Source organism: Orycteropus afer, unplaced genomic scaffold, assembly GCF_000298275.1.
Source record: "Orycteropus afer afer isolate SDZICR_OR568_19922 unplaced genomic scaffold, OryAfe1.0 scaffold00013, whole genome shotgun sequence".
NCBI lineage: Eukaryota > Metazoa > Chordata > Mammalia > Tubulidentata > Orycteropodidae > Orycteropus > Orycteropus afer.
In genome coordinates this window covers 5,205,102-5,232,013 of record NW_006921600.1, presented here as the reverse complement: position 1 = coordinate 5,232,013, position 26,912 = coordinate 5,205,102, and the positions used below count along the sequence as shown (strand labels likewise).

The 26,912-nt window shown below is 37.6% G+C and overlaps 1 protein-coding gene across 1 annotated transcript in view; it reads right to left on the bottom strand.

Annotated features, from left to right (window-relative positions):
* The window catches only part of USH2A (usherin), a 1,482,371-nt gene that overhangs the window by 210,698 nt on the left and 1,244,761 nt on the right, over positions 1–26,912 (bottom strand). The window contains exons 53-55 of the mRNA XM_007952540.1: positions 24,707–24,861; positions 21,952–22,150; positions 5,480–5,587 (exon numbers count right to left, since the gene is read on the bottom strand). Of these exons, the coding sequence (XP_007950731.1) occupies positions 5,480–5,587; positions 21,952–22,150; positions 24,707–24,861 (462 nt within the window). The remainder of the gene's footprint in view (positions 1–5,479; positions 5,588–21,951; positions 22,151–24,706; positions 24,862–26,912) is intronic.

Below are 26,912 nucleotides of genomic sequence, written 5' to 3'. Positions count from 1 at the left end.
CCTAAAAATCTTCTTTGCAATTTTAAATCCCAACATTTCTGGTGGATTGGCTTTATCCTAGAAGCTGATGAAGAGACCAAGTTTTACATCAGCAGATATCAAGGATGCATTGGTTTCCAGACTGTACGCTGTAAATTAATTTATTAATTTCATATTCCACCTGATTTTGTGTTATTTATTGTGTTATGTACTATGAACATAGGGATAAAAATTATAGTTGCAGTGTAGTAAATTACATGATATAGCTTTTCTAGGCATAGTCTTTGTAACTCTCACTGTATTACTAGGTGGGACCATGCAATTTAAACTCCTGATTGTTAAAGTCATCTACCTGTGGTATTTCTGTTGGAGAAAAAGTGATCTTCTGGGAAAATTTTCTCTCTCTCTCAGGTGTTTAGAATTCTGATGTTGGGATTGATTAGTTGTGCCACTCTGCCAGGCTTAAAATGAGCCATCCTAGAGGCAGAAGGAATCTCTCACTGCCAGCTGAGACAGATGTGCTGCTGAGAGAGACACACGGCTGAGAGAGACATGCTGCTGAGAGGCTGAGAGAGACTGCCGGCTGAGAAAGACTGAGCATGTTCCTGAACTTGAACTGTAGCCTGTTGCTTCCCTTATAAACCCTATATTCTATGGGTTTTGTGTGGCCACTGCAGCAAATTATCAAACCCAGCAGAGAGATGGTGGGTGCCGTGAGAGGGACGGTTGATGTCTAGGTTGGCAAAAGGGCTGGAGGATGGTGGCATATCTGGTCTCATAGGAACAGGCCTTGGGCAGATGCTGATGGTGATTCTGCCTTCTTCTTGTGTAGTTAGAGGTCAGAAGATGCTGCCTCCTTGCCCCTTTAGCAATAGTCCTTACCTTTGAATAAATTCACAGGGCCATGATGAAAAAAAAAAAAAAAAAAGACAAACTTATAATCATTTATGATAAATGCTATGAGAGAAGGAAACATAGTTGTTATTGGAGTTGTTTAGGAAGGGTATTTGACACAAACTAGGGGTGTGAGATGGGGCTAGGAAAGTGGAAGTGGTCACAGGAGAAGATTTACAGAAGGGGAGACATTTGAAAAAGTAGAAGTTACTTGTGTGAGTGTAGTGGATTGGATGTTGTTGTGTTGTTGTTATGTGCCGTCAAGTCGGCCCCGACTCATAGCGACCCCTCCTTGGGTTTCCGAGGCAGTATCACTACGGAAGTAGGATTGCCCAACCTTCCTTCCGAGGAGTGGCTGGTGGGTTTGAACCACCAGCCATCTGGTTAGCAGGCAAGTGTCTTAGCCACTATGCTACCAGAGCTCCCAGTGGATTGGATAGTGTCCCCTAAAAATTCATATCTACCTGGAAACTCAGAATGTGGACCTTACTGATAGTCTTGGTAGAAAAAGTCAAGTTAAGATAAGGTCAAAGTGGACTTATGTGGGTCCTAAATTCAAGGATTGGTATCCTTATAAGAAAAGGACCAGCACATACAGACACAGAGAAAAAAAAAAAAAAAAAAAATCATTGTTTAAATAGAAGCAGGAATTGGAGTGGTGCAGCAACAAGCCAAGGAATAACAAGGATTGTTGGGAGCCACCAGAAGCTGGAAAAGGCAAGGAAAGATTCTTTCCTAGAGCCTTCAGAGGGAGCATGGCCCTGCTGGCAACTTGATTTCAGATTTCTAGCCTCGGGAATTGTGAGAGAATAAATTTCTGTTGGTTTAAGTCACCTGTTTGTGGTACTTTAAGACAGCCCTGGGGAACTGATACAGTGAAGATGTAGGTGATATACACAAAGACATGAGATCATGGTAGAACTAACTGCATGGAGAGCCCCGGATGTCATGTGGGGAGTACAGAACACGTGGCAGATTGGCAGAAGTTAAAACTTGAAAGTCTGTTTTGTCTAATAGGTCTTTTGTTTCTTGAAGAAAATGGAGATTTTTTATGGAGGTGATTAGTATGAGATATGCCAATTTTAGTAAAAGTGGGAAAGGATTTGGGGTAAGGGATATAGGAAAGAGAAAAATGATTAGAGTCAGAGAAACTAGTTAGGAGGATCCAGGGAAATTATGAGACTGAACTAAGCCAATGGCAGATGGGAAGGAGATGAAAGGCAAATTAAAAAAATTAAAAATCTTCAAAAATTCTAAGATTGTATGACCAGGCTTTCAGCAATCACTAGGCAAATTCAGCTTGAATGAAATGAAATCTAAATAATTGTTAGGAATTTCCTCAAATATCTACAGATAATAATCATTTTAAAAAAATTGATAATATGATTATATGCCCCATTGAATACCACAGGCTGAGGAAAAGTGAATCACTGAGAATGTCAAGTTTGAGGCTTAGGTGACTAGGTGGATGGTGGTACCTGGGAGAGGGAAGCAGGAGAAAGAGCAAGTTGAAGGTAGGGTGGGAACAAGATTATTTAAGTGTTGAAATACTGAGTTTGAAGTATTGGCAAAACATCTAAAGATAAACATCTAGTAGACCAGTGAATACATAGGCCTAGCATTCATGAATAGGTTTTTGTCTGCAGCTGTAGTATTTTGTAGCTATGAGCCTTTGTGTAGGAGTTAAAACCAGTGTTTGAGAATTCTAAGGGAGACTGTGTGGAGTTAGTAGAGCAAAGAATGGAGGAAGAATGCAAGGAAACACGACCAATTAAAAGAAAGGCAGAGGAAGAGAAATCTGGAGAGAAATTGAGAAAGATTTGTCTTCTTTTTATTTCTCTTTCCCAATGTTACAGGAAAATATATGTGCAATTTAAATGCATGTATTTAAAAGCATTTAAAGTAAATGCTTACTTTACTTCTAAAATAAATTAGACCTCTCAAGGATGACAGAGAGTGAGATAATCCAATTCTAACTCTTCTTACTCTTTGATTAAAAGTATACAACTTGAGAATCAAATTGTAGAGAACTATGTCTAAATTATCAATGAGGTTTTGATGTGTATTAACTTTTTTAAATTTTTAGATAGAAAATGAGAAAATAAGCAGTGCTCAGGTGGCTATGAAGAAATGTTTCCATTAACACTCTCCATATCCAAATAGGACAGTCAAATGTTCCAGCTTCAAGCTATGTCTGATTCACTTCAAAATTCCATTTTTTTATAATTAGTTACATTGGTTATTAGTTAGTAACTGGAAATATGTTTATTTTCACTTTACAATAAAATGATGGAACTTAATGTTATTTCTGGTTTATCCCCTTATAAGTCCTAAGTTAAGTACTCAGACTATTATTATTTTATATATCAGTCATTCACAAATGACACTTACCCAGTCATAAATGGATTCTAAACTCATGTTTCTTCTGCATAGGAAAGCCCATTTAGTTTATTATTTCTTTATATAGTTATTTGTGGTAAAGGAAAGGTACATAGAGTTAAAAAAACATCAAGGACATTTCTCATCTCACACTCCCTTCTGTTGAAAGCTATAATTTTTAGGTCATAAAAGCTGAGAGCCCTTTTAAGAAATATTGTTGGGGAAAATAGTTGTATATTTTGAGAGAATTTAAATATATGGATTTGATGGAGTAAACTAGAGGAAGAGATCCTGTTATTTTATCAGGCTTGAGTTTCAGCCAAAACTGGTTGATAGATCCTTCAGAAATTATCCATTATCATCATAGTATCCATTTGATAGTTTACCTTTCCAAAAAATCCACTGCTGCTTTCTTCCTTTCAAAGGAACACTAAGCTTTTTGACATGAAACATTCTTTATATAGAAAACATCATTAGTGAATTCCTGGTGAGGAGCCATATGCCCCATATGTGGAATTTTCCATTTTATTCCCCATTTACTAGTAGGAAATTTCAGGTCTAATATTCTGAGGTACAACAATCCCTTTCATTAGAAGAGTAATGGACAAGTAGTTCAGGACCCTACTGTGGTAATTAACATTACATTTCAGTTTAGAAACTTATCTATGACTCAGTTTCCCCACAAAGAATACAGGCAGATAAAAAGAGTTAACAAATAATTAATTGATCACTAGCAAAAACTAATGAGTACATTTTTCTCTTAAAAGTAAATGACATCTCTATGACATTTTTTATCTGTATACTTTTTTTTGATGTGATTGTTTTTAACATGCTAAAAGGAATAAGAAAAAAAAAAAAGTAAATGACATCATCCAAACCCAGCTCCCATCCCAAAGGTAACCATTGATATCAAACCAAAATACAAATTCCAGAATGGTATATATATATATATATATATATATACACACCAATAGAAATGAGTAACATTTTCTATGTGCTTTTTATACATAATAGGTAATTTCAAAAAACTCAATTGCTGTTGACTCAGTTCCGATTCATGGGGACTCAGTGTGTATCAGAGTAGAAACATGAGGTTTTCAGTGCCTGATTTTGGGGAAATAGATTGCTAGATATTTCTTTGAGGAGCCTCTGGGTAGACTCGAACCAGCAAGTTTTTTGTTAGCAGCCCAATGTGTTAACTGTAATATCACATAGGGAATCTATGTAAAGATAACATACATTAAATACATTTCTTTGACTTCCTTTTTATATTTGGGTTAGTTATCTCAGTTTTTAAAACTGATTTGTGGACTTCCATAATGTGAGTATATATGAATTTATTTAGAAATTGTCCTACTCGTGGACATGTACCTCGACTCCAACATTTTGCCAAAGTGCTTTAAATGGTGCTTTAATAAACATCCTGGTAATTCGTCTTTGTGCAGTTGTGGAAGCATTTTTATCTGGCATAAATAGTGAAAATGGAATTGCTGTGTCATGGGAAATTTACATTTTGAATTTAATAGACTTTGCCAACTTGTCTTAGAAGATGATGGTCCCAGTTTATGTCCCCTCATCATTTTTCAGAGTAAATCACATCATATATGTGAATATGTGAATCGCTGTTCATTGGTCAAATTCCTTGTTTCTCATGCTCCATCTCAACAGTCATCTACTACACAAAAACTTTTTTGATGTCCCCAGTGGGTTGTAATCGCCCCTCCTCTGATTAACCTGAACAGTCTGTTCAATTGCTCTTTCTTAACATCACCTTTCAGATTCTGACTCTTCGAATAGATTTTGGATACTTGTTCTATCACTTCAGCTGATTTAAGCTCTTGAAGGCAAGGCATATTTTAGTCAACTACAGCACCTACCACAGTGTCTGCTATATAAGAGGCACTCCATAAATATGGGTTTAAGTTTCCAGTTTTGGAGGAATTTTGCATATAAGTAGACAATGAATTTTTCCCACACAAAACAAAATTTAAAAGGTTTAAATAATTGAACCTTCTAAAGATAATTTAAAATTTTTAAAGCAAACTTATCTTGGGAGGCCTGGGTTCAATGAAGATTAAGGAGTAGGAACCTAGAATACCTTTCTTTCATACCTACCAAATTTACTCCTTCTTTCTTGTTTCTTTTGAGAAAGTTTCTAACATTCATTTCAAAGTACTGTAAAAAAACTCTTCCCCCAACTATAATTTTTTGGTTTTTTTTTCATTACCTTGAGGGGCTGCCTGAAGTGTCTGACCTAGAAAAGGTTCACTTGAAGTACAGCCAGCAGATGTACAAGCTGTAATTGTGAAGCTGTAGTTGCTGTGTGGCTGGAGACCTAGAAATAGCACACAAGAAATAAAGTAGATCTTGAGACGATTATTTATTATCAATTAAGTACCAGAAGTAACATGCAGAGTTGTAGACATGATATCCAAAAAATTTAACAGCAGATTATACTCTTTAATAAAGATAGGAGTTTCACAAACAGTTTAAATATTAACAGAAATTTATTTTGTTGCTGCTTAAATAATATATTTTCAGTCTTGATAAAGATCTTAAGATTCCATAATCCATCCCTCCATCTTTGTCTTTATTCCCCCCTGCTAAGTTGTCATTGAAGAGGATGTCCTGCCTCTAAGATCTGGAGTACTCCTTCTCCCAAAGAGCCTATTCGATCTTTGGAGAGCTCTAGAGTTTTCCTCATATTGTCTGAAAGTCCTTTCTTATATTGCACGAAATCTTTCTATCACTTCTATCTCTGGGGAAATACAGAACAAATCTAATTTCTTTTCCACATGACAGTTCTTCAAATATTTGTAGACAGTTATCAAATCACCCCGAGTCTTGTCTTCTCCAGGCTAACCATCCCAGTTATTGCAACTGCTTCTTACATGAACAGGGGCAGAAAAATAAAATCAAGGTTAGGTTCAACATTTTTTTTTTTTTTTTTAGTTCTAAGACATATTTGACTCATGTTAACACCAAACAATACTTTAAAAAAACAAAATAAAACTCTGTACTTATTCATCTTGTGTATTCATAAATATACCATCTCACACTTCTGTAGTTTTGGGGGGTATGTTGGTTTGTTCCTTACACATAGACTAGACAAAATTTGATGAAGGGACAGTGCCTATTCATATTAAAAATATAATAATAATAATAATAAAAACTGCTGTTGAGTCGGATCTGACTCATAGCAACCCCTCCTTGGGTTTCCAAGGCAGTATCACTATGGAAGTAGATTGCCCAATCTTTCTTCCAAGGAGTGGCTGGTGGGTTTGAACTGCCAGCTTTCTGGTTAGCAGTCAAATATCTTAGGCCCTACGCCACCAAAGCTCCCAGAAATATGATACAGCACAGTAAGTTCTCAGAGAAACAAAAAATGACTTGATCCATTTACAAGAGAAGTTGTGTATGGTTAGACTACCACTCCATGGCTGGTGACCTTGGGCAAATTACTTAGCTTTTCTTTGCCTTGTAACCAATTACCATAGAATTAATTCTGACTCATGGTGACCTCATGTGTGTCAAAATAAAACTGTGCTCTATGGAGCTTTCAATGGCTGATTTTTTGGATGTAGATCACCAGACTTTCTTCCAAGGTGCCTCTGAGTGGATTTGAATCTCCAAAGTTTTGGCTAAAAACCTCATGCATTAACAATTTGTACCACCCAGGGACTCTGATTTGTTAAACAGGAAATCACTATAGCATCTAGCTACACAAGCTGTTGAGATGAAATGGGTTATCTGGAACAATACTTTAATTTAACAGAAGCAAACTTAAGACTTAGAAGCATTTAACTTAGAAAAGTTTACTGAGGCTAACAAAACATTTCTTTCCTTGATTCTTGGGAAAGTCCAAACAACACCAAACTTTAATTTTTTTTTTCTTTTTTCTTTTAAGAGTAGGACACAGTCTATGTTTGATTGATTTTAAATAATTATGTCAGGTTATAACCAAAAACCCATTGCCATTGAGTTGATTCTGACTTATTGTGACCCCCATAGGGTTTCCAACTCTGTAAATCTTTATGGAAATAGATTGCCTCATTTTCCTCCCATGGAGCCGATGGTGGGTTTGAATTGCCAACCTTCTTTCTGGTTAGCAGAAAAAAGAATTTTGAACATGGATCCAAAATTATTATCCTTATTTTTCATGAATTTTGAACTATATTTTCACATTCTTTGTTCTTTTGGTGGAGTGACTCTTCCTCTGTATGTTCATATCATTTTATGTATATTTTATGTATATTGGTACATTTTCAAAGATTTTGACCACTTTGTCTAAAGTACCACATACATCATGCTTTATCCCCTCACCTTACTTTCTTCTTTCATAGCCATCCACACTATCTAATGTTTTATTATATATCTAATGATTTATTTTTGTTTCTCCTAATATGATGTAACGTCCACAAAAAACAAGGATATTGTTGTACCTACCACTTTATCCTTAGAGTAGTGACTATCACAAAGTAGGTGCTTAATGAACTGTTGTAAAATGAATGAATATATTAATGAACTGATTGATTTAGGATTGTGGGAGTTATCTGGCTCTTTGCTAAAGCAGTAATGTTCCAAGATTCAGCTTCAAAGTCTTTTGTGTTTTCTTATCAATTTGGTGATAAGATGCAGGTACTTATTTGATTATAATCTTCCATGTGGTTGCTATGAAGGATTTACATAATTTTGATATTTATATGATTTATAGAGGAGGACTATGATGAAAGATCTAAGCTATACCCAAGCCACATATATTTGATAAAAGCTTATGGGAAAATGCTAAAGATTATAAAAATATGGAATTTAAAAGAAAATAGAAGGGAATATCTTAGAATGAAGATCTGAGGTTGTAGTAACCAGTTGATTTAGCCTACCAACATTCCCCTTCACTTCCACTACTGAAAAAGAGGGTCTTGGCCTGTAAAACCTTTTCAACTGGTGAATCTCTTACTTTCTCAATTACAATATAAACACTTTGAGAGTAGGGATGATATCTTTGAGTTTTGTTTTATGTTATTGAAGTTTTTCTATAATGCCTATTTCAGGTACCCAATAATGTTTGTTAAATATTGTTTAAAGAAAAGAGAGCCCACAGAAATGCTCTCTGCAAGGATGGCAGGGCTATGAAGCTATGATGTTCATCAAAAGTGTGACCTGAACAAATAGGTCTTTCATCATAATCCCATACATATCCTTGCCCACAGCATATATTGAATTGAGAGGAGATTATTCTGCAGTTGAAGAATTTTAATAAAATAATAATAAAATTAATAATTGTGAGCAATAGATATTTTCTAGAACTTTCTGAATGGCTGACTTAATTATACTGTTACAAGGGAAGAGATTTCTTTTTTCTCTGGAAAATGCTTGCAAAAAAATAGACTCAATTCCCTTCCTTGTTTTTGTCTGGTCTATTTCAAACATGCAGTGACTGTTAAAAAAATTTAAAGATGGGTGTTTGGGAGAAAGAAGAGAAAATTCATTATTGTAGGGGTGTAATAAGGTTAAATAGATGACCGAGGGTATTTGCAACAACGATAGTGACTAAAAAGCAATTTAATATATATAAAAATAAAAACAGACATTTCTTTATAGAATCTTTCTGGAAGCAAGTCAAGTGGCCTCTATTTTACCTGTAGCCCAGAATACTAGAAGACAGCTGTTTAGAGATGATACAACAGTGGCTGCAGTTATTCCCTTAAGAATTGCTGATAGACTGAGGAAGCCATGCCAAAGGAGTTTGTTACAGATGTTTAAATTGGATGGGGTAGGTTGACCCAGCAAAGTATGGGATCAAGAGGAAATATGTACATCTTGAAGGTACTGAGGATACAAAAATCAAGGAGGAATGTAGAATTCAGCATTGTATAGAAAGTCTGGGCCAGGAAGTGAGAGGAGTTCATACACATCATCAAACCAACAGGAGTGCAAGGTGAACTGGGGAAAAGAGACAAGGATTGAAGAACCAGAAAGAGCAGAGTGAGAGTCATGAGGCTGTCCATGAGGCAGAGGAGGATGATAGTCTCACTCCAATTTCTGGACAGTTTGTTCTCAAAAGCTTTTGTCTTACCCTGACAGTACGGCATGTGGATATGCTGACTATATTTAAAGGGCCATGTAGGGCAATGGGTAGAAACACTAATGGCCATTTCAACTGACATTTGTCAAAGGGTGCCATGTAACTCACATCTGCTATATTTATCATCAGGGTCCATTTGCTCTTTTTTTTAATAATAAAATTTAATTTCTTTTTCTTGGAAAGCTGGTCTTTGGCCCCAGTTGGCTTTGTGCTTTGTTTAGAAGTGAGTCTACCTAGACTGAGAAGTGTAGCTACAGCCTGGAAGGTCAGAGTGCCATAGTCCCTTTGCCATGTTAGCAACTTTGGTCTTTGGCCTAATTCAAGCCCATGCAAGCTAGACCTAGAACCAGAACTTTTGTTTTAACTTCTGCCACCCCACCCACCCACCACAACGACTACCACATAGAGCTTGAGAACAGAAGTGAGCTGAGAGATAAAAATAAATTAGGTCCTGGAAACATCAAGTGAGCTGTGCTGAAATTCTACACCTGACTCATTTCATGAGTCAATAAATACCCTTTCTTGTTAAGCTTGTGATTTACAACAAAAAGAGTTCTGGATGATATCATCAATTAGAGTTATTAATGTCACATACCTAACCACAGGCTCAGAATCCTATATGTTACATGTGGGAACCATAAGCAGCTGGTATTACCCTGTCCTAGTTGATCTGCCTTTATATAAGCTAGAAAGAGTTACAAAACCACGGGAAAGAGAATTAGCAACAACATGAATATTCCTTTGCATTTATGAAGAGGTTTCATCTTAAATCTCACTAGAACAGGAATTATTATTCTTGTTTAATAGGCTCAGAGAATCAAATATTCATATAGTGAATGAGTATGCCTAGCCAGGGGTAGGGATAAACCTAGGATGTTGACAATTAATCCCATCCTCTTGTCATTAGATAAGAACTACAGACAAACACATTGAAATTATTCATTGACCAACCTCCTGCTGAAGATTACACATCTTCATATTCTAAATATAGTAGAAATCATTACAACTCATTTGAAAAGGAAAAACAAAACTAAAACTAAAAATATTTGGTTCAAGCATCATTTTTGTATACTTTATACACACACAAACACACATACATACATATACACATATATATGTATGTATTTGTACATATATATATATATATATACACACACACGTGTGTGTGAGTAGTAGAAAAAAAAACACCCAGGCTTTTCTTTGTTGTTGTTATTCCATTTTTACTCCTTTTTCAGTGTTCTGGGCTCTGTACATCAACTAAATCTGTTTTATGAGAAACACAGTTATTCTCAAGGAAATCAGTTACTAGATTTCATAACTAACATACTCGTTGAAGTTTGTTGAGCACTTACTACTGCAGGTCCTCTTTGGTGCACTTTACAAGTGTGAACACAATCAATGCCCACACTTTTTGCAGAGGTATGTGCAATCACCTACTTCATTTATAAATCAGGAAGGTAAGGCACAGAGAGTTAGAGAAACTTGTCCATGGCCACAAAGCTAAGAAAGAATGAGGTCAGGATTCAAGTTTGTGTGGAAGTGCTGAAAAATGTGGCCCAGAACAGATGGGCCAGGCTTCAAACCTTGTCAGGAAAACAGCAAAAAAAGTAACTCAAAGTCCTTTAAAAATTTTCAGTAATTAAAAAAAAAAAAAAAAAAAATCCAAGGGAGAATGTATGTTTAAATGTTTTTATTTTTAATATTATAAAAATTCTTGTACTGAGGCAGGGTAGTGTACATAGTGGTTAAGAGAGTAGAGTCTGAAGTTAGACTATTTGAGTTCTGATACTTACCTACTTAGAAACTATGACCATGGGCATGTTTTCTGACCTCAAGGTATCTCATTTCTATACTGTAAACCGTAGGCATGATAATGGAGACTGCTTAATTGGGCTGCAGACTAACTGGAAGGTATTCAGGCAATATCTGAATCTGAAAATTTTTATATTCTCTTTCTTATGGCTTATATTTTTCATATTGTTAGAGGACTGGATTACTAATAGGCTTGGCTTGAACAGTCTGTAAGGAGAGCATTGACTGTCATCAGGCAAAGATAATTTACATGAACTGGATGACCTTCCATGTATATGACTCTGTAAAACTCAATAAAATCAACACATTTCAACTGGAATTTGCTGTCATTTTAAGTAAGCCCCTATTGGTAGTCCTTAAAATGAGATATACATGAAATATTATCAACAGGCAATGAAAAGGGCACACCAATTGAAAACTGTTCATGAATTGATCAGGACGAGAGGAGGAAAATAAAGAGGTATCTCAAAGGAACCATTCTGACTGTAACTTAATCTTGAAGTCAAAGAGTAAAAGGAGAAAAGAAAACATCATTCAAGTGCTCAGCACTGAAGAGTAGGAAATGGCAGTTGTAGAGTAGAGAAAGGCAAATGCATGGAGAAAAGCCAAGTATTTAACATTTCAGTATAGTGAAGATTACTGTGGCTGCAAATTACTTGAATTTCCCTACTGGGAATCATGCTCTTTCTTAAAGGAAAGAGGCATAATATAACCAAACTCATTACAATTACACTTTCAAGTAACATTACTTTCAAGAGTAAATGTGTGTTAAAAAGGGACTGCAAAAAATTCTGCCTATGGATAATAAAAATATGCTTTAGAAAACAAAACTCATGCTTATGCAAGTTACATTTGATGCACACTATAAAGAACAGCTTGCTTCTAATTTTTAATCTTCAGATAAAGAGTCAGGAAAAGGCACTTTGTCCATTATAATTTCAGATAGCAAGTGCTACTTCAAAGGATTTAGCCAATTATTCTATAGCATCATCTGTTACTGTAAAAAACTGTAAATATACCTACCCACCAAACCCTCTGCTGTTGAGTCAATTCTGACTCATAGTGATCCTAGACGACTTGAACTGCCCCACAGTATCTCCAAGCCTATAAATCTTTATGGAAGCAAACTGTCACATCTTTCTTCCATGCATTGGCTGGTGGGTTTGAACCACTGACCTTTCTGTTGACATATGAGTGCTTTAACCACTGAACAACTGAAAACCAAAACCAAACCAAAACAAATTCACTGCCATTGAGTCATTCCAACTCACAGAAAACCCCACTGAGTTTCTGAGTGTAAATCTTTGTAGAAGTAGATTGCCCAATCTTCCTTCTGCGGAGCAGCTGCTAGGTTTTAGAACCACAAACTTTCCGGTTAGCAGTCAAATTCTCTAGGCACTTCCCAGAGCTCCTTACTGAACCAAATAGCCCTGAATAATATATAATTCTCTAAGTCCGTCAAGAAGCATGGTTAGTGATTAATTCAAGGGTAGAAAGATCTGGGTTACTTTAAAAAGGTTTTGTTATGAGGATATAAAATACTGTAAATAGTCATCTTGTGGATAAGTAACTTGCCTTGACACCATCTCACCCAAATTGGATGTTGGGCTCAGCCTACCTAACTTATCACTTGGCTGCAGTGATATGTTGTTGTCATTAGTTGCCATTCAGTTGATGCCAGCTCATGGTGACCCCATGTGTGCAGAGTAGAACTGCTCCATAGAGTTTTCAAGCTTGTGACCTTTCACAAGCATATCATCAGGCTGTCTTCCAATGAGCCTCTTAGTGGGTTAAAAACATTAACCTTTTGGCTAGTAGTTGAGTACTTAATCATTTTCACCACCCACTTTCCTGGGATCTCACTAAGTGATCCCCTCCACAGCACCTCTCCCCAGGAACTTCTGGCATTCACTAACAACCTGAGATGTGATGGTAGAGCTATATCAGGCTTCTTTACATCCACTCCTCACTTATTGATGTGATTAGGTTCTAAAGACCAGATCAATTATATAAAACTTGGCATTATGCAAAAATGGAGGATGACCATGTCAGGTCACAAAATGGAGGATGACTACATCATTACACAATTACTAAATTATATCATTATGCAACTGTCCAATTATATAATTACATAACTGCCACACTTCATCATTACATAGCTTCCAAATCACTGAGAACCATGGCCCAGCCAAGTGACACAACCTTAACCATTATAACTAGTGTTACTCCCGCCTAGCATCTCAGAGTTTGTTACTGCCAGACAGATGTATGTTGTTAACATGAAAAATAGTCAGATAGTAGATTTTTTACTATTCTAAATGCAAAATGTCAGATAATGAAATAGTTGATAAGTGAGGAGTAGATTTATAAATTAATCTGATTCCTGTGAAGATATGGATGTTCCAAATTGATATACTAAGACATCATAAAATTACTTTAAAGACAAAGTACATTTAAATTATGATTTGCTTTATAAAATTTGAGTAGAAATATTTCAGGAGCCCTGACATTAGTGACCACCCACCTCCCCCCCCTTTTTTTTTGGATAATACCATCCATCACAATCTCAGAAGCTTCCCATCTCATTTAGCCAAACTAATTTCTTACTCCTCAGTGAATAGCCATTGTCTCTGTCCTTTTCCTGTATTTCGGTCCTAAAGTATGAAACTCAGTTGGTAAATCTTAACATCAGTACTTCATGTGAATTGGAAGTCCAAACATCAAAATGAAGGGATCTTTGCACTGCAAAGGGCAGTGAGATAACTTCATGACTTTCTTAGTGAGTACTTGCTACAAGCCTATTTGCATTCTTAATTCTGCATTACATGTGAAATTCTAGGTCATGGCTTAACCTCATAAACCTCAAAACCTTGGTGATCAGTCTCAGCCCAAAAAAGCCCTTCCTAGTTGAGTTACAGCCTTAGTAGACTCTTTTTCTAAATATATCAAAGACTAATATTAAGATAGCCACCATTTGGTTTTAGGTATGTGCGCTGTAGTAAATTACTTAGTGTGGCTTTTCTACCCATAAGTCTTTGTAAACTCCAAGGTGGGATTTTCTATGGGCAACTGAGGAGCTCCTGATTGCTGAAGTTGTCCACCTGGAGTATTTCTGTTGGGAGTGGCACAAAACAATGTTCTGGGAGGTGCCCTCTCTCTCAGGTGCTTAGAGTTCCGATGCTATGATTGGCTGGTTTGGCCACTCTGCCAGGCTCAAAAGTAGGCCTCCTAGAGGCAGAACTCTCTCTGACTGCTGGTTGAGGAAAATGTGCTGCTGAAAGAGACATGGGATCCTGAGACATGCATTGCTATGAAAGAGATGCAAGAGACACGCATTGCTGAGTGAGACACCAAGGGACCAGCACTGCTGGGAAAGAGACTGTGAGAGACTGTTGGCTGAGGGATGGTGGGCTGGGAGAGAGACTGAGCATTTTTCCTGAACTTGAATTGTAGCCTGTGGTATTTCCCTAATAAACTCCATAATCTGTGAGCTCTGTGTGGCCACTGCAGTGAATTATCGAACCCAGGAGAGAGGTGGTGGGTGCTTTGGGAGGAACAGTTGGTGAAAAGGCTAGAGGGAGGCAGCATGTCTGGCCTGGCAGGAATAGGCCTTGGGTTATTGATGATGACCCTGTCTTCCTCTTGTGGGATTAGAGGAGGTCAGAACATGTGGCCTCCTTGCCGTTTTTGTAGTATGACATATTAAAAAATATTTTCTTTCTCTGGAGTTCAGTGTTATACTAGACTGAGGCCTCTTCTCCTCTAAATATTCAGGCAGAATTTCCTTCTTAAGAAACAAAATGTGGTATCAAATGGCAGCAAAATCTGTTTTGCTGTTCAAATATATGACCATGAGGCCATCTCAGGAAGCAGAAGCTGGCCAGAAATGCAGGGACAAAGCAGAATTCATGACTTCCCAGGCAAACTACCCTTGGAATGTATGGGATTTCAGAGAAAATTATTATTTTTAAAATATTAGTGTCTAGGCTGCATCTGGAAAACTGTGATGGCATAGTGCCTAAGGCATTTGACTACTAACCAGAAGGCTGGAAGTTCAAACCCACCAGCCACTCCTCGGAAGGAAGATTGGGCAATCTACTTCCCTAGAGATACCATCTTGGAAACCCAAGGAGTGCTCACTATGAGTAGGATCTGACTTGACAGCAGTGAGCTTGTTTATTTGTTTGTTTTTAGGCTGCATCTACAAAAATGTTTGAAGAAAAAGGAGAAATAGTGGTTGATGCCCCCCCCCCCTTTTTTGGGAAGTAGTCACACAAAGTTAGTTTTCCTCAGAGATGGAAAAATGAAAATGAAGTTAATTGCCCTGTTTTCATAGGTCTCATGTTGTTGATCAGTGGTCAGGTAGTTGTTGTTGTTATGTGCCGTTGAGTTGGACCCAACTCATAGCGACCCCTCCTTGGGTTTCTGAGGTAGTATCACTACGGAAGTAGATTGCCTCATCTTCCTTCTGAGGTAGTAGATGGGGAAAATGCAGCCCATACCAGATAAATAAAACTACAGAAGTTCCAGAGCTATTCTGAGGACAAGATCACCATTCTTGTTTTCCTCTCATCTGCTGCGACTGAAAAAATTCACCATCAATAAATCCAGATTGCCTGAGATCAGGGCTGGCTTCCTATGCTGTCACACAGAGTCCTGAGCTAAAAAAAGTCTTGTGCTTGGTTTAATTCTCTGATGTACCTTTCTTGAAATTCTTAATGATTTCTGAACAAAGGTCTACTCATTTGCATTTTGCACTAGTCTCCACAAATTATGTAGCCAGTCTGGTCTGAGAGGTTGATGTGTTTGACACTGGTATTTTGATTTCCAATCAAAAGACAATGTAGTCATTTAGATTCTACTTTACTCTTCAATATTCATTCATTCAACAAATACTTTTTGGCTGCTAACCAAAAGGTCGGTGGTTCAAACCCACAGTTATGCTGCAGGAGAAAGTTGAGGCAGTCGGCTTCCATAAAGATTTAAAGTCTTGGAAGCCCAATGGGGGTAGCTGTGAGTCAGAATAGACTCAATGGCAGTGAGTTTGGTTTTGGCTTAATATACCTTAACAAGGAGCTATGGTGGCATAGTGGTTAACACATTTGGCTGTTAACCAAAAGATCAGTGGTTCCAATCCACCAGCTGCTCCATAGGAGAAAGATGATGCAATCTGCTCCTGTACAGATTAACAGTTTTGGAAACCCTATGTGGCAGTTCTATGTCCTATAGGATCCCTATAACTCGGAATTGACTCAATGGCAGTGGGTTTGGCTTGATTTGGAATATACCTTTAAGTACTGTGGTAAGCATCAAGGATTCAGTGGCAAACAAGAAGCTATTGTCTCTGTCCTTAAAAAAAATTTGCCTAGTATTTGAGAATCAGAAAAAAGGAAATGGATATTATAATAAAATATGTAACAAATACACTGAGAACACATTTTGTTTTGTGACATTGATTACAATCCCCATAATGTAGCTCTCTTCCCACTTCCTCCCTGTGGTTACCTTTTCCCTGTGTCCTTCTTTCCTATGCATTCTTGCCCTCTGAGCTAGCTCCCTGTGCAAATGCTGTCCTCCTGATCTCTCATGACTGATTGTTCTAAGGAGTATACCTACCTGGTGTAAATGTTCACCTCCTATGTCCAGGCCTTTCTTTTGAGACACCTCTCTGGAAAACCAAAACCAAACTCACTGCCATCCAGTTGGATCCAACTCATAGCACCCCCTCCTTGGGTTTTCGAGGCAGTATCAATATGGAAATAGATTGCCCACCCTTCCTTCCGAGTTTGAAACACTTCTAGGTGGACTGAAACCACTAGCCTTTCAGTTAGAAGGTGAGTGCTTAACCATTTGCCTAAGGATTTCTAAATATAATATGCCCTGATGAAGAATTCCTACATTTTGTTGTATGGACAGACAAGTTATGTTCTCTTTTTTCCCCAGAAGTGATATATTGGATATCTGCTTCAGTATAACATTAGTATTATGCTTTCTGCTACAATCAGCATTGTTAGTGTTTAAAATACTCACACAAGCTTTGCATAGGCATCTGAAAGGATGGGAAAGGAAGACAAATTGTCCTCTCTCCTTGTTAGCTTTTGTTCTGTTATATATAGGGTCATTGTGAGTCAGAGCCTACTCGATGGCACCTAACAACGACCTTGTTAGCTTAATGCTGGTGGGCCTTCCCTTTGAAATGCAATGCAATGATGAGAACTTTTAATTAATTATTTTGAAAACATTTTCCACACAGTTAAGATTCATATAGGCCCTTACAACACCTGCTGCTAAAAAGGACATTTTTAATTCATTTTTCTCTCAGTAGCCCTAATTATTTGGTTAATCCTTTTACCCTCTCCTCCACATTACTGCCCATACTAGGTGACCCAACTGTAGGGTAGGGGTAACCCAAAGGGAAATGATGCCATAACCGATATCCAAATTGCTCTGTAAGGATGGTGAATGTGTTTAGTAATAAATGATATGAAAAGGTCTTTTATTGACAAGCTGCCATGTGCTGTTTGCATTAGTGAATATGAGAAAATGATAGCTGCTACTCCATTGTCCCCATGGTATTCAGCTCAGTGAGATAGCACAAAGTGCTTCAGTTTACTTAAAGCATTGATAACACCTCTAAATAATTAACTGAGGACTTCCTGTCTTCAATTACTTAATGCTTTTTTTTTAACATCTTGAGAGGATTATAAGCAATTTATGGATTTCATGTGATGAGTGCATTTGCCACTATTCCCACAAAGCATTTACGGGATCATGTTTCTAAAGCTTTAATGTAATTAAAAATAAGCATGGAGACAATGGGGCTGAGGCAAGGTGCTCACGTTCCCTTCCATCATTTCTAAGGACCTAGATTTGCAGTCTCCAGGAAGACTAGTGCTACTGCTTCATTAGTGTTCTATGGTTGCTTACGGGAGGTCAATGTTTTAGAAATGAAGAGAACCCAAGGGTATTCAGGCAGTTCTTTGATCAAGCATCTAAGATGGAATGTGAAATAGATTTAATTATTTTAGTTCATTCTCTGAACTCAATAGAACCTGTCATTCACATTATAAAATACTTTTGAACTGAGTTAGGTCAGTTGGCTGACCATGGAACTGAAGAGTGTTTGGCAGATAAACTGTTTACATTATATGTTGTTGTTGTTGTTGTTGTTATGTGCCCTCGAGTCAGACCTAACTCAAAGTGACCCCTCGTTAGGTTTCTGAGGTGGTATCACTGTGGAAGTAGACTGCCCAACCTTCCTTCTAAGGAGTGGCTGGGGGATTTGAACCACCAGCCTTCTGGTTAGCAGTCAAGTGCCTTAGGCACTATGCCATATAGATCTCAGCCTTTCAATAATCTAATGCCTAGCACTATTCCTATCCCACTGAAACTGCATGTAGGAGGCTCTGTAGTTTGTAAGGTTTTGCTGAATGGGGGTTTCTGTTCTCATTCTAAAAGGAAATCCCTATTTAGGATTGTATTACCCAAGCGAAGTACTCTCTCTCATCTATTTAAGACAGAACAGTTTTATGATTTTGTAAGAATTAATACTATATGGAAAAACTTTATCATACTTATTCTAATAAAAGAAGAATACTCCCATCAAACTATGCACATGAAATCCTCCCTGACATGAAAATATCCATTAAAAATGACAATGAAAGGAAGAACTGGTGGAGAGAGGGTGTTTAAAGAAAAATTCTTGCAATTATTTTATAATTAATGAGGCTATCAATCCTGTTGGTTTGAACATTGCAGTTGAATTTGAGCTGTTGGCATATAGATGACAGTTTCTAAAAAAAAAATGCACATCAGTCCATCTGGCAACAATTCAATGCCAGTGTTGGTTAGGTAGATAGATTCTGTAAGAAGAAATTTTCTTAGCTTTGTATCCCAGTTTATTGTGAAACCATTACTGGTACTAAGTCTTAATGTGCCTTAACTAGGCTTTCAAAACTCTATAATCAAGTTTCCATTGTTCACTCCAAGTTATTCTTTTGATTTACACCATTGTATCTTGTACAAATTTTACTGATTACTTTGTATTTACAGTTATTACTTTACTTGTTAATGTTCTCTGTGACTAGTGTCATTTTAAGAACAGGAATCTTATTTCAGAGCACTTAGCATAGTATCTAAAGGAGCTCTGGTGACACAGTGCTTAAGGCATGACTGCTAACCAGAAGGTTGGCAGTTCAAACCTACCAGCTTCTCTGTGGAAGGAAGATGTGGCAATCTTCTTCTGTAAAGATTTACTGTACTGATAACCCAATGGTGATTGTTTACTATGCGCTGGAATTGACTCAATGGCAGTGGTTTTTTTTTTTTTTTTTTTTTGGCGGGGTGGGGGGAGCAGAGGATGTAGTATAGTATCTATGAAGTTCCTTGGTGGTACAAATGATTAAATGCTCAGCTACCAACCAAAAAGTTGGCAGTTTGAACCCACTCAGAGGTGCCTTGAAAGAAAGGCTTGGTGATCCACTTCAGAAAGATCTCAACCATGAAAACTCTATGAAGCACAGTTCTACCCTGCGATACATAGGTCACCGTAAATCATAATTGATTCGATGACAACTGGTTTGGTTTTTTATCTAGTATATAGAACACAGCAAGCAGGAAACACTTTTTTTTTTTTTTTTAAATAAACTAGTATTCTGATTTCCTTAGAGATGGAGGCAATGAATGTCTTGAACACCCCCGGGTAGATTAATTACCTGCCAGGATATGGCACCTGTCACATGTGAGCATTAAAGATATCCCTCACTTATCTTACAGGAATGTGATGAAAATCAAATGAGTAAAAATGTAGTTACTTAAAATTATAAAGCACCATACAAATGTAAACTTCTATTATGTAAAACATTATTTCATTCACTTGGATGATTTTTACTTTAAGTTAAATAAGATATCAAGAACAAATTTCATCATCTGAATTGATTAGGGCTCTCCCCACTCCCATTATCAATGATTTAACTCAAGATCTTGAGATAAGGAAGGTTCTGTGCAAATCTACAAATATTTATTAAGTCCCTTCTACAGATTTATGGCACTTTTGGGAAAACACTGGAGACTTTGTCAATAAATGCTTGTTGTGTACCAGGGAGGTGTAGCATTTAAAAGCAAAACACAAACTTATTTTTTCCACCTGTGTAGTATAGGCTGTGCTTCCTCTGAGGAAAAAGATAGACAAACTTTCCTAAGCCTTTCTGCACTTCTGCGTGACTTTCATTCTCTATGGTATCAACATCCTCTCCCAGGTATGGGGTCTCCTAGAAGGATTCTCACTTAGGAGGCATTGGAGGGAAGTGGCTAACAAGGACAAAAAAGTAAAATTCTGTAATATCTGGCATGTGTCCTTAGAATCTAAACTAATACAAATGTCTGGGAAGATTCAATAGACCCAAATAATGAGCTAAGCTACTTAATCTCTCAAAGCATTCTTGTCTATAAAACAGAAGTATTACTTGTACCTACTCCATAGGTTTGTTATGAGAACCAAATTACATAATGCATGAAAAGTGCTCAGGACAGTATATGGCACATATTAAACTTATTTGGTGTATGCAAACAAAACGCAACCATTGCCGTGGAGTCAGGTCCGAGTCATAGTGACCCCTCCTTGGATTTCCGAGCCAGTATCACTATGGAAATAGATTGCTCAACCTTCCTTCCAAGAAGTGGCTGATGGGTTTGAACCACCAGCCTTCTGGTTAGCAGTCAAATGCCTTAGGCACTACGCCACCAGAGCTACAAACATGTATTAAGCACCTACTGATATGACAATGGCTTTCTAGGTACTAGAGATACAGTGGCTCAGTGGTTAAGTGCTTGGCTGCTAATCAGAAGGTTGGCTGTTTGAACACACCAGCTACTCCTTGGGAGACAGATGTGGCAGTCTCCTGTAAAGATTACAGCCTTAGAAACCCTTTGGGGGCAGTTCTACCCAGTTCTATACTGTTGTTATGAGTTGGAATCAACTTGACATCAATTATTTTTTTTTGGTTTAGAGATACTTTATTGAATGAGATAGACAAAATCTTTGCTCTTCTGAATATCAGATTCTGGTGGAAGAAGCAATAAAAAGAGAGATGAAAAAAAGTAAAATATCAGGCAGTGTGGTATCTATGTTGAAAACAAAACCAGATGATATGGTAGTATATTAGAGAATCTAGACTCGGTGATCAGAAACTTCTTTTCAGAAGTGACATTTAAACTAAAACATGTTAATGACTGTTATAATTACTATTAATAAATATCTAACATTATACTATTACTAAATTATAATATTATATTGTACTACTATATTACTAAAACTGCAATAAGTAATGTTATTTGTTAAAATAATATAATACCTATTAATTACCGTTAATAATGATAACAAATAGTCACATCCAGTCAACTAGTTCTGTGTATTAATTACCTACTTAGTAGACAAATTTTAGCCTCTGGGTGGATCTCCCCCTGCCTTCTAGTATATTTTTGTCTATCCTAATTCCATTATCTACCAGTATATCTGGAAAAATGCATTTTACTGTTTATCTAAAAAAAGTTCAGTCTCATGCAAAAACCCTACCCTTAATGCATATCAAATATAAATTATTTCTGAAGTTATCTGCTGTTGTGGCTTATTGCTGCCAGTGTGGGCTCTTCTATTAGCATGGATAAGTGGGACCTGACCGTATGTCAAGAGAACATGTCCTTTTGAAGTGACCTCATATATCAAACACACACCCCTGGGATGCTTTTCCCCACTAACCACAATGACAGACTCTTCCAGTAGGTTTCCTTTTTTTTTTTTTCACCTGTGACCGTATGTTGCCTCCTGTCAGTGGTATCAGTGTAGATGAGACCTTTTCCAACCTGCCTGAGTTGGTACTCTTTTATGACACCATTTGGTTTCTCAGGGACACTCCAGCTCAAATGCAAAGCCTCTGCACTTGGGGCTGTGATTCTTGGTGGCAGGATGCTCTCTGGAACTCCTTGGGTAGTGGCTGCAACTACCTGAAGACAGAGGAATTAAACAGCAATTTATTGTAATAGTACACTAGGTATCCTGATCAATGAGAATGTCACTTTTGTTTTAAAATGCTGTTGTCTGGCCTGGCATATCATTAGCAGGGGCTTGGAGAAGCAGTCCCCTTTTTTTATTCTTTCCCTCCCATCCTATTTAAACAATGAAATCTGACCTTGAATACATTACATAAGTCTCAGACTACCATTTATCACAACAGGTTCAACAACAATTTTGATGGCAGAGTGCAGCCCTCAGTTTAAACAAGTAAAATCTGGCTGGCAGACTGTCTTACTAGAGAACTCTTGATAACTCTCTTCCATATGGTTCATCAGTGTCTTTGCATTTTAACAGCCTGATTTTGTACATTTTAAGCACTGGTAAATATGGAGCAAAACCTACATCTGAACTTGCTTGCATATAATATGCTTTGAGCAATATAAATGGGCAGACATTTCTGTAGTCTTTTGTGATATGCAGGATGACTTTATACTGCGAAGACCTATGTTCTAAGAAAAAAACAAATGAGAAGAGAAAAGGATACATCAACCAGCTACTTATTTGATATTGTCAAAATATAGTTTTGAACACAAATTGCCTGGATTTTCTTCCCACAGAATTAACTTTGATTTCATTTTTAAATCAGTTGTTTTGGCATCTAATAAGTATGAGCTGTGTCTATGGAAAAGGCACAGAATTGTTCTAGGACTATTAAGACCATACCTTTGATGGGACCAACCCACCACCATCTGTCCAAATGGTGGCACACTCCGAGTTGTTTCTGGGGGTCTTTTGAACCAAAACATGTACCCATTCACTGGTTGATCAGTTTGACTAAAGGTTATTTGGATGGTTCTTGACAGTGCATGAAGATACTGCCCTTGTAAAACTCTAGCCACATGAAGAGAATCAGAGCTGTTGTGTGCGTGTGTCTCCTCCTGGGCTTCCTCTAACTAGGTTGGCTATGTGGAGACGGCTCTTTCCTTATCTTATTCCTAAGTTGTCTGATTGCTTCTTCCCTGTCTCCTTTGCAGGAGTTTCTTTCTACATTTGGTTGTGTTCCCCAATGCTCATTGTCTACGGTCTTGTGTTTTTGTTATTCTATATATTTTCCCTGTTGTTGTCAGCTGCCCTTGAGGTAAGCCCTGACTCACGCCCTGACTCATGGTGACTTCTGACTCATGATGACTCCATAAACAATGAAAGGAAATAGTACCTGGTCTTGCACCATCCCCATGCTCAGTTGTCTTTCAGCATTATCTGATTTTTAGAAGTAGAAAGAAAGTGGCCCTGAAAGAAAGAATCCAGGTCTTTCTTTCTATTTCATCTTAGTGTGGAAACTCTGTTGAAGTCTGCTTTGGCATCATACCCACCACTGACTGCAAATTGATTGTGACTCATAGTGACCCTGCAGGACAGAGTAGACCTGCCTCATATGGTTTCCAGGACTGTTAATCTTTACAGATACAGAAACTGGTGGGTTCACAACACTGGTATTTTGGTTAGCAGCTACATGCTTTAACCACTGCACCACTAGGGCTCCATGTTTGGCATCATGGCAATACTTAAACCTCCACTGACAGATGAGTGGTGGTTGAGCACGAGGTGTACTGGCTGGGAATGAAACCCAGGTCTTCTGCATGGAAGGTAAGAAATCTACTATTGAACCACCAGTGCCTCCCACATATTCTCCTTAAATGGCCATAATGAAGTCCATTGCAACTTCCCATGTAGCTTTTTCTAGCAAACTCCAATAACTTCTTAATTCAGCTTCACACAAAACATTCTCACTTGAAGTGCCAAATAATATGTTTCTTCCACCCTTCCTGTAATTTATTTCTCCTCTATTTTTTCAAGCTTTTACAATTTTAATCCTTTTATTATTTTAACTTTTTCCTCTTTTGTTTTTCACTTGCTTGTGGAAGGACTATTATTCACACATTGCTCAAATTAGATATCTTGACAAGATCTTTTCACTCTTTCCTTTTATTCCTCAACCTAAAGTTCACTGTCTTATAGGTTCTGTCTCCCATCATTTTTGTATCTTTCTGATTTTCTCCATTTCTACCTCTGCAGCTTATGTTCTGGTCTTCATCACTTCTTGTCTAGTCTATGGCAGTAGCCTCTGAACTATATTATCTTGACAGGTTCCTTTGCCTTTCTCTCCATTTTCAAGGTCAGACAATTGTTGGTAAAACATTTAGAAATTCATATTCAATTGAGGAATGGCTTGGGAATTTTTCTAGACTTACAGAAAGTCACCTAAAAAGAGTTGACAAGGGAGAAGTGTGAAAGAGAATTATATTGGTCCAAGTTTTCTTGTGAGTTTATTAATAAAAGATAGATGTTTGGATAAATCTCCCTTCCAATGGTCTCTGCATAATGATTAGCAGCCAGAAGAGGTAACACTGAACATCCCCTACTTACTACCACTTTGAGGTGGGTACTTTTTTTTTCCCCCACTGGAGAAATTACTTGCAACATGGTTATTCATACAGTCTTCACATTGGATCCCTCTTTCTAGGGTTTTGGGAGACTTCTCTCACCTGGCTGCTGGAGGTACAGCCAACAGCTGTGCATGCTTTCAGTTGGTATGAATATTCCTGAAAGGACTGAATTCCCTTTGTATCAGAGAAGGTCAATGATGTTCCCCGAAAGCGTTCAATTCCATCTCGGAGAAGAATATAGTAAATAATAGGGCCTAAAAAAGACAGAGAAAATGACTCTTTTCAGTGTCACATCATATCACATATGTGCAAACAACTTACATGCCTTAGAGTTCTGAAGAAATTGGATACTATAGTATTATTTAATCTTAATTTGCAACTGTACTGGCTCAAGCAATTATACTTGCTGCTTGGAGGAGATGGATTACTGACATAGATAATCAAAATCATTTATGTTTATTTCTACTTACCACCAAATAAATTTAATTTCAATATTAGAACTATGCTGCCTTCTCTGAGCAACCTTTGCTTGGTTGAAAGTAGCTCAGATTTATGCTAGAATTGAAGGAAATTTTGTTTTGTTTTTCCTAAAATTCATGAGGGCTATTCCACAAAGTGAATGATTAATTGATACAAAACTAAAGTTCCCTTTGCCCAAAATATTTTTAGTGATTAGGTGCATGATAATTAACTGTATATTATATTCATTTCAATTTCTTTACGGTTTTTTGGGGTGGGGAGATGATGGTGGTGTTGTTTTTTGTGGTGGGGTTATATTGTCTCTACTTTAAAAGTTGCTTGAGATGGAGTTTCCAAGATGAAGCTAGGTAGATACACTATCCAGACCCTCTTTAACAAAGACTGGAAAAACAAGGGAAATGGCTACAGATGACAATCCTAGATCTCGAAGCTTCAAAGCAAAGGATAAAATTGTAGATCAAATGCCAATGACAGGAAGAGATAGAAGGAAACTGAACAAGGAGTGGTAAGCTGCCAATTGGCACAGCATGGCCATTTTGAATTCTTGCAAGCAGTGTTCCAATTGTAGTAGGAACCAGATAACTGGCTCCACTTGCCCAGAATTGAACAAGCACCCACATCAGAGATCAGATGACCAGAGAAGGGTGTCCCTCCCTCCCCTGCCACAACCTCCTGGTGAACAGAGGAGTAGCATTCCTTATCCCTACACACCTGGTGGCCAATCAAACTCCAACTGCCAGTGCTAGGCCACTATTTTATTTATTTATTTTTTAAATCTTTCGGCTTAGCCTTTCTATCTTCCCCACCTCATTTACTTTTCTTTTTCTTTTTTTGCCCCTTTTTCCTTCCTCTTCCTTTGCCCTTTTTCTTTCTTTTGATCCCAAAGAGTGGGAGTCCCTCCCCCATAGCTCATGCAGTGCTTGTCCATACTACTTCCTGGTCGGAGGTGTGTGCTGTAGTGGTGCACTGAATTAGTTCCTGTATAGCTCAGTTTGGTGGCTGCACTTTCATTCTTTTTCTACTCCTTTCTTCTTCCCCATTCTTCCCCTTGTTTTCCATTTCTTTCTTTTCTTTTGTTTCTTCTTCTTTTACCTTTTTTTCTTTTTTGTTCCTGACACCCAGCCTATGGCCAGCAGCACTTGCTTCCACACCCTTCCATGAATGGTGTTATGACCTCTCCCAGGGTGAGCTCTGCATGCCTGCTGCAACTGTGTTTGGTGTCTAACACTTGCACCAGTTTTCTTTTCTCACATTTTTCTTTTGTCTCTTCTTCTCAGTACTTCCTTTTTGCCCCACCTTTGTTTTTCTTTCTTTTCTTCTTTTCCTTCCACTTCTTTCATGTTTTTTTCCTTCTCTATTTCTTTCATTTGTTATTCAGCTGAACCAGTACCTTGCCTCCCCATCATCATTTAGTAGTGCTGTCCCTGACCTTCCATAGTTGCTGGTGTGTGCTCCTATAGAGTGACAGTCACATTTCCACTGCAACTGTGTTTGGCATCTTTTACTTGTGCCAGTTCTAATGCCACATTTATTTGTTTGTTTTCCTTTTTCATTCTTTTTATCTTTTCTCTTTGTCTCTCTTTCTTCCTGGGTAACCCCCTCTCTCTACTCCATTGGTTTATTGTTTTTATTTGTTTTGAATTTTATTGTGGTGAAAACACACACAACAAGATAGTCACCAACATAACAACTTCCACATTTACAGCTCAAGGACATTGATGACATTTTTCTTGTGCCACCATTGCTGCTACCCTTTTCCAAAATATTCTACCACCATTAGGATAAACTCAATGCCACACAAACAAAAGCTTTCCCTCTCCCCCCT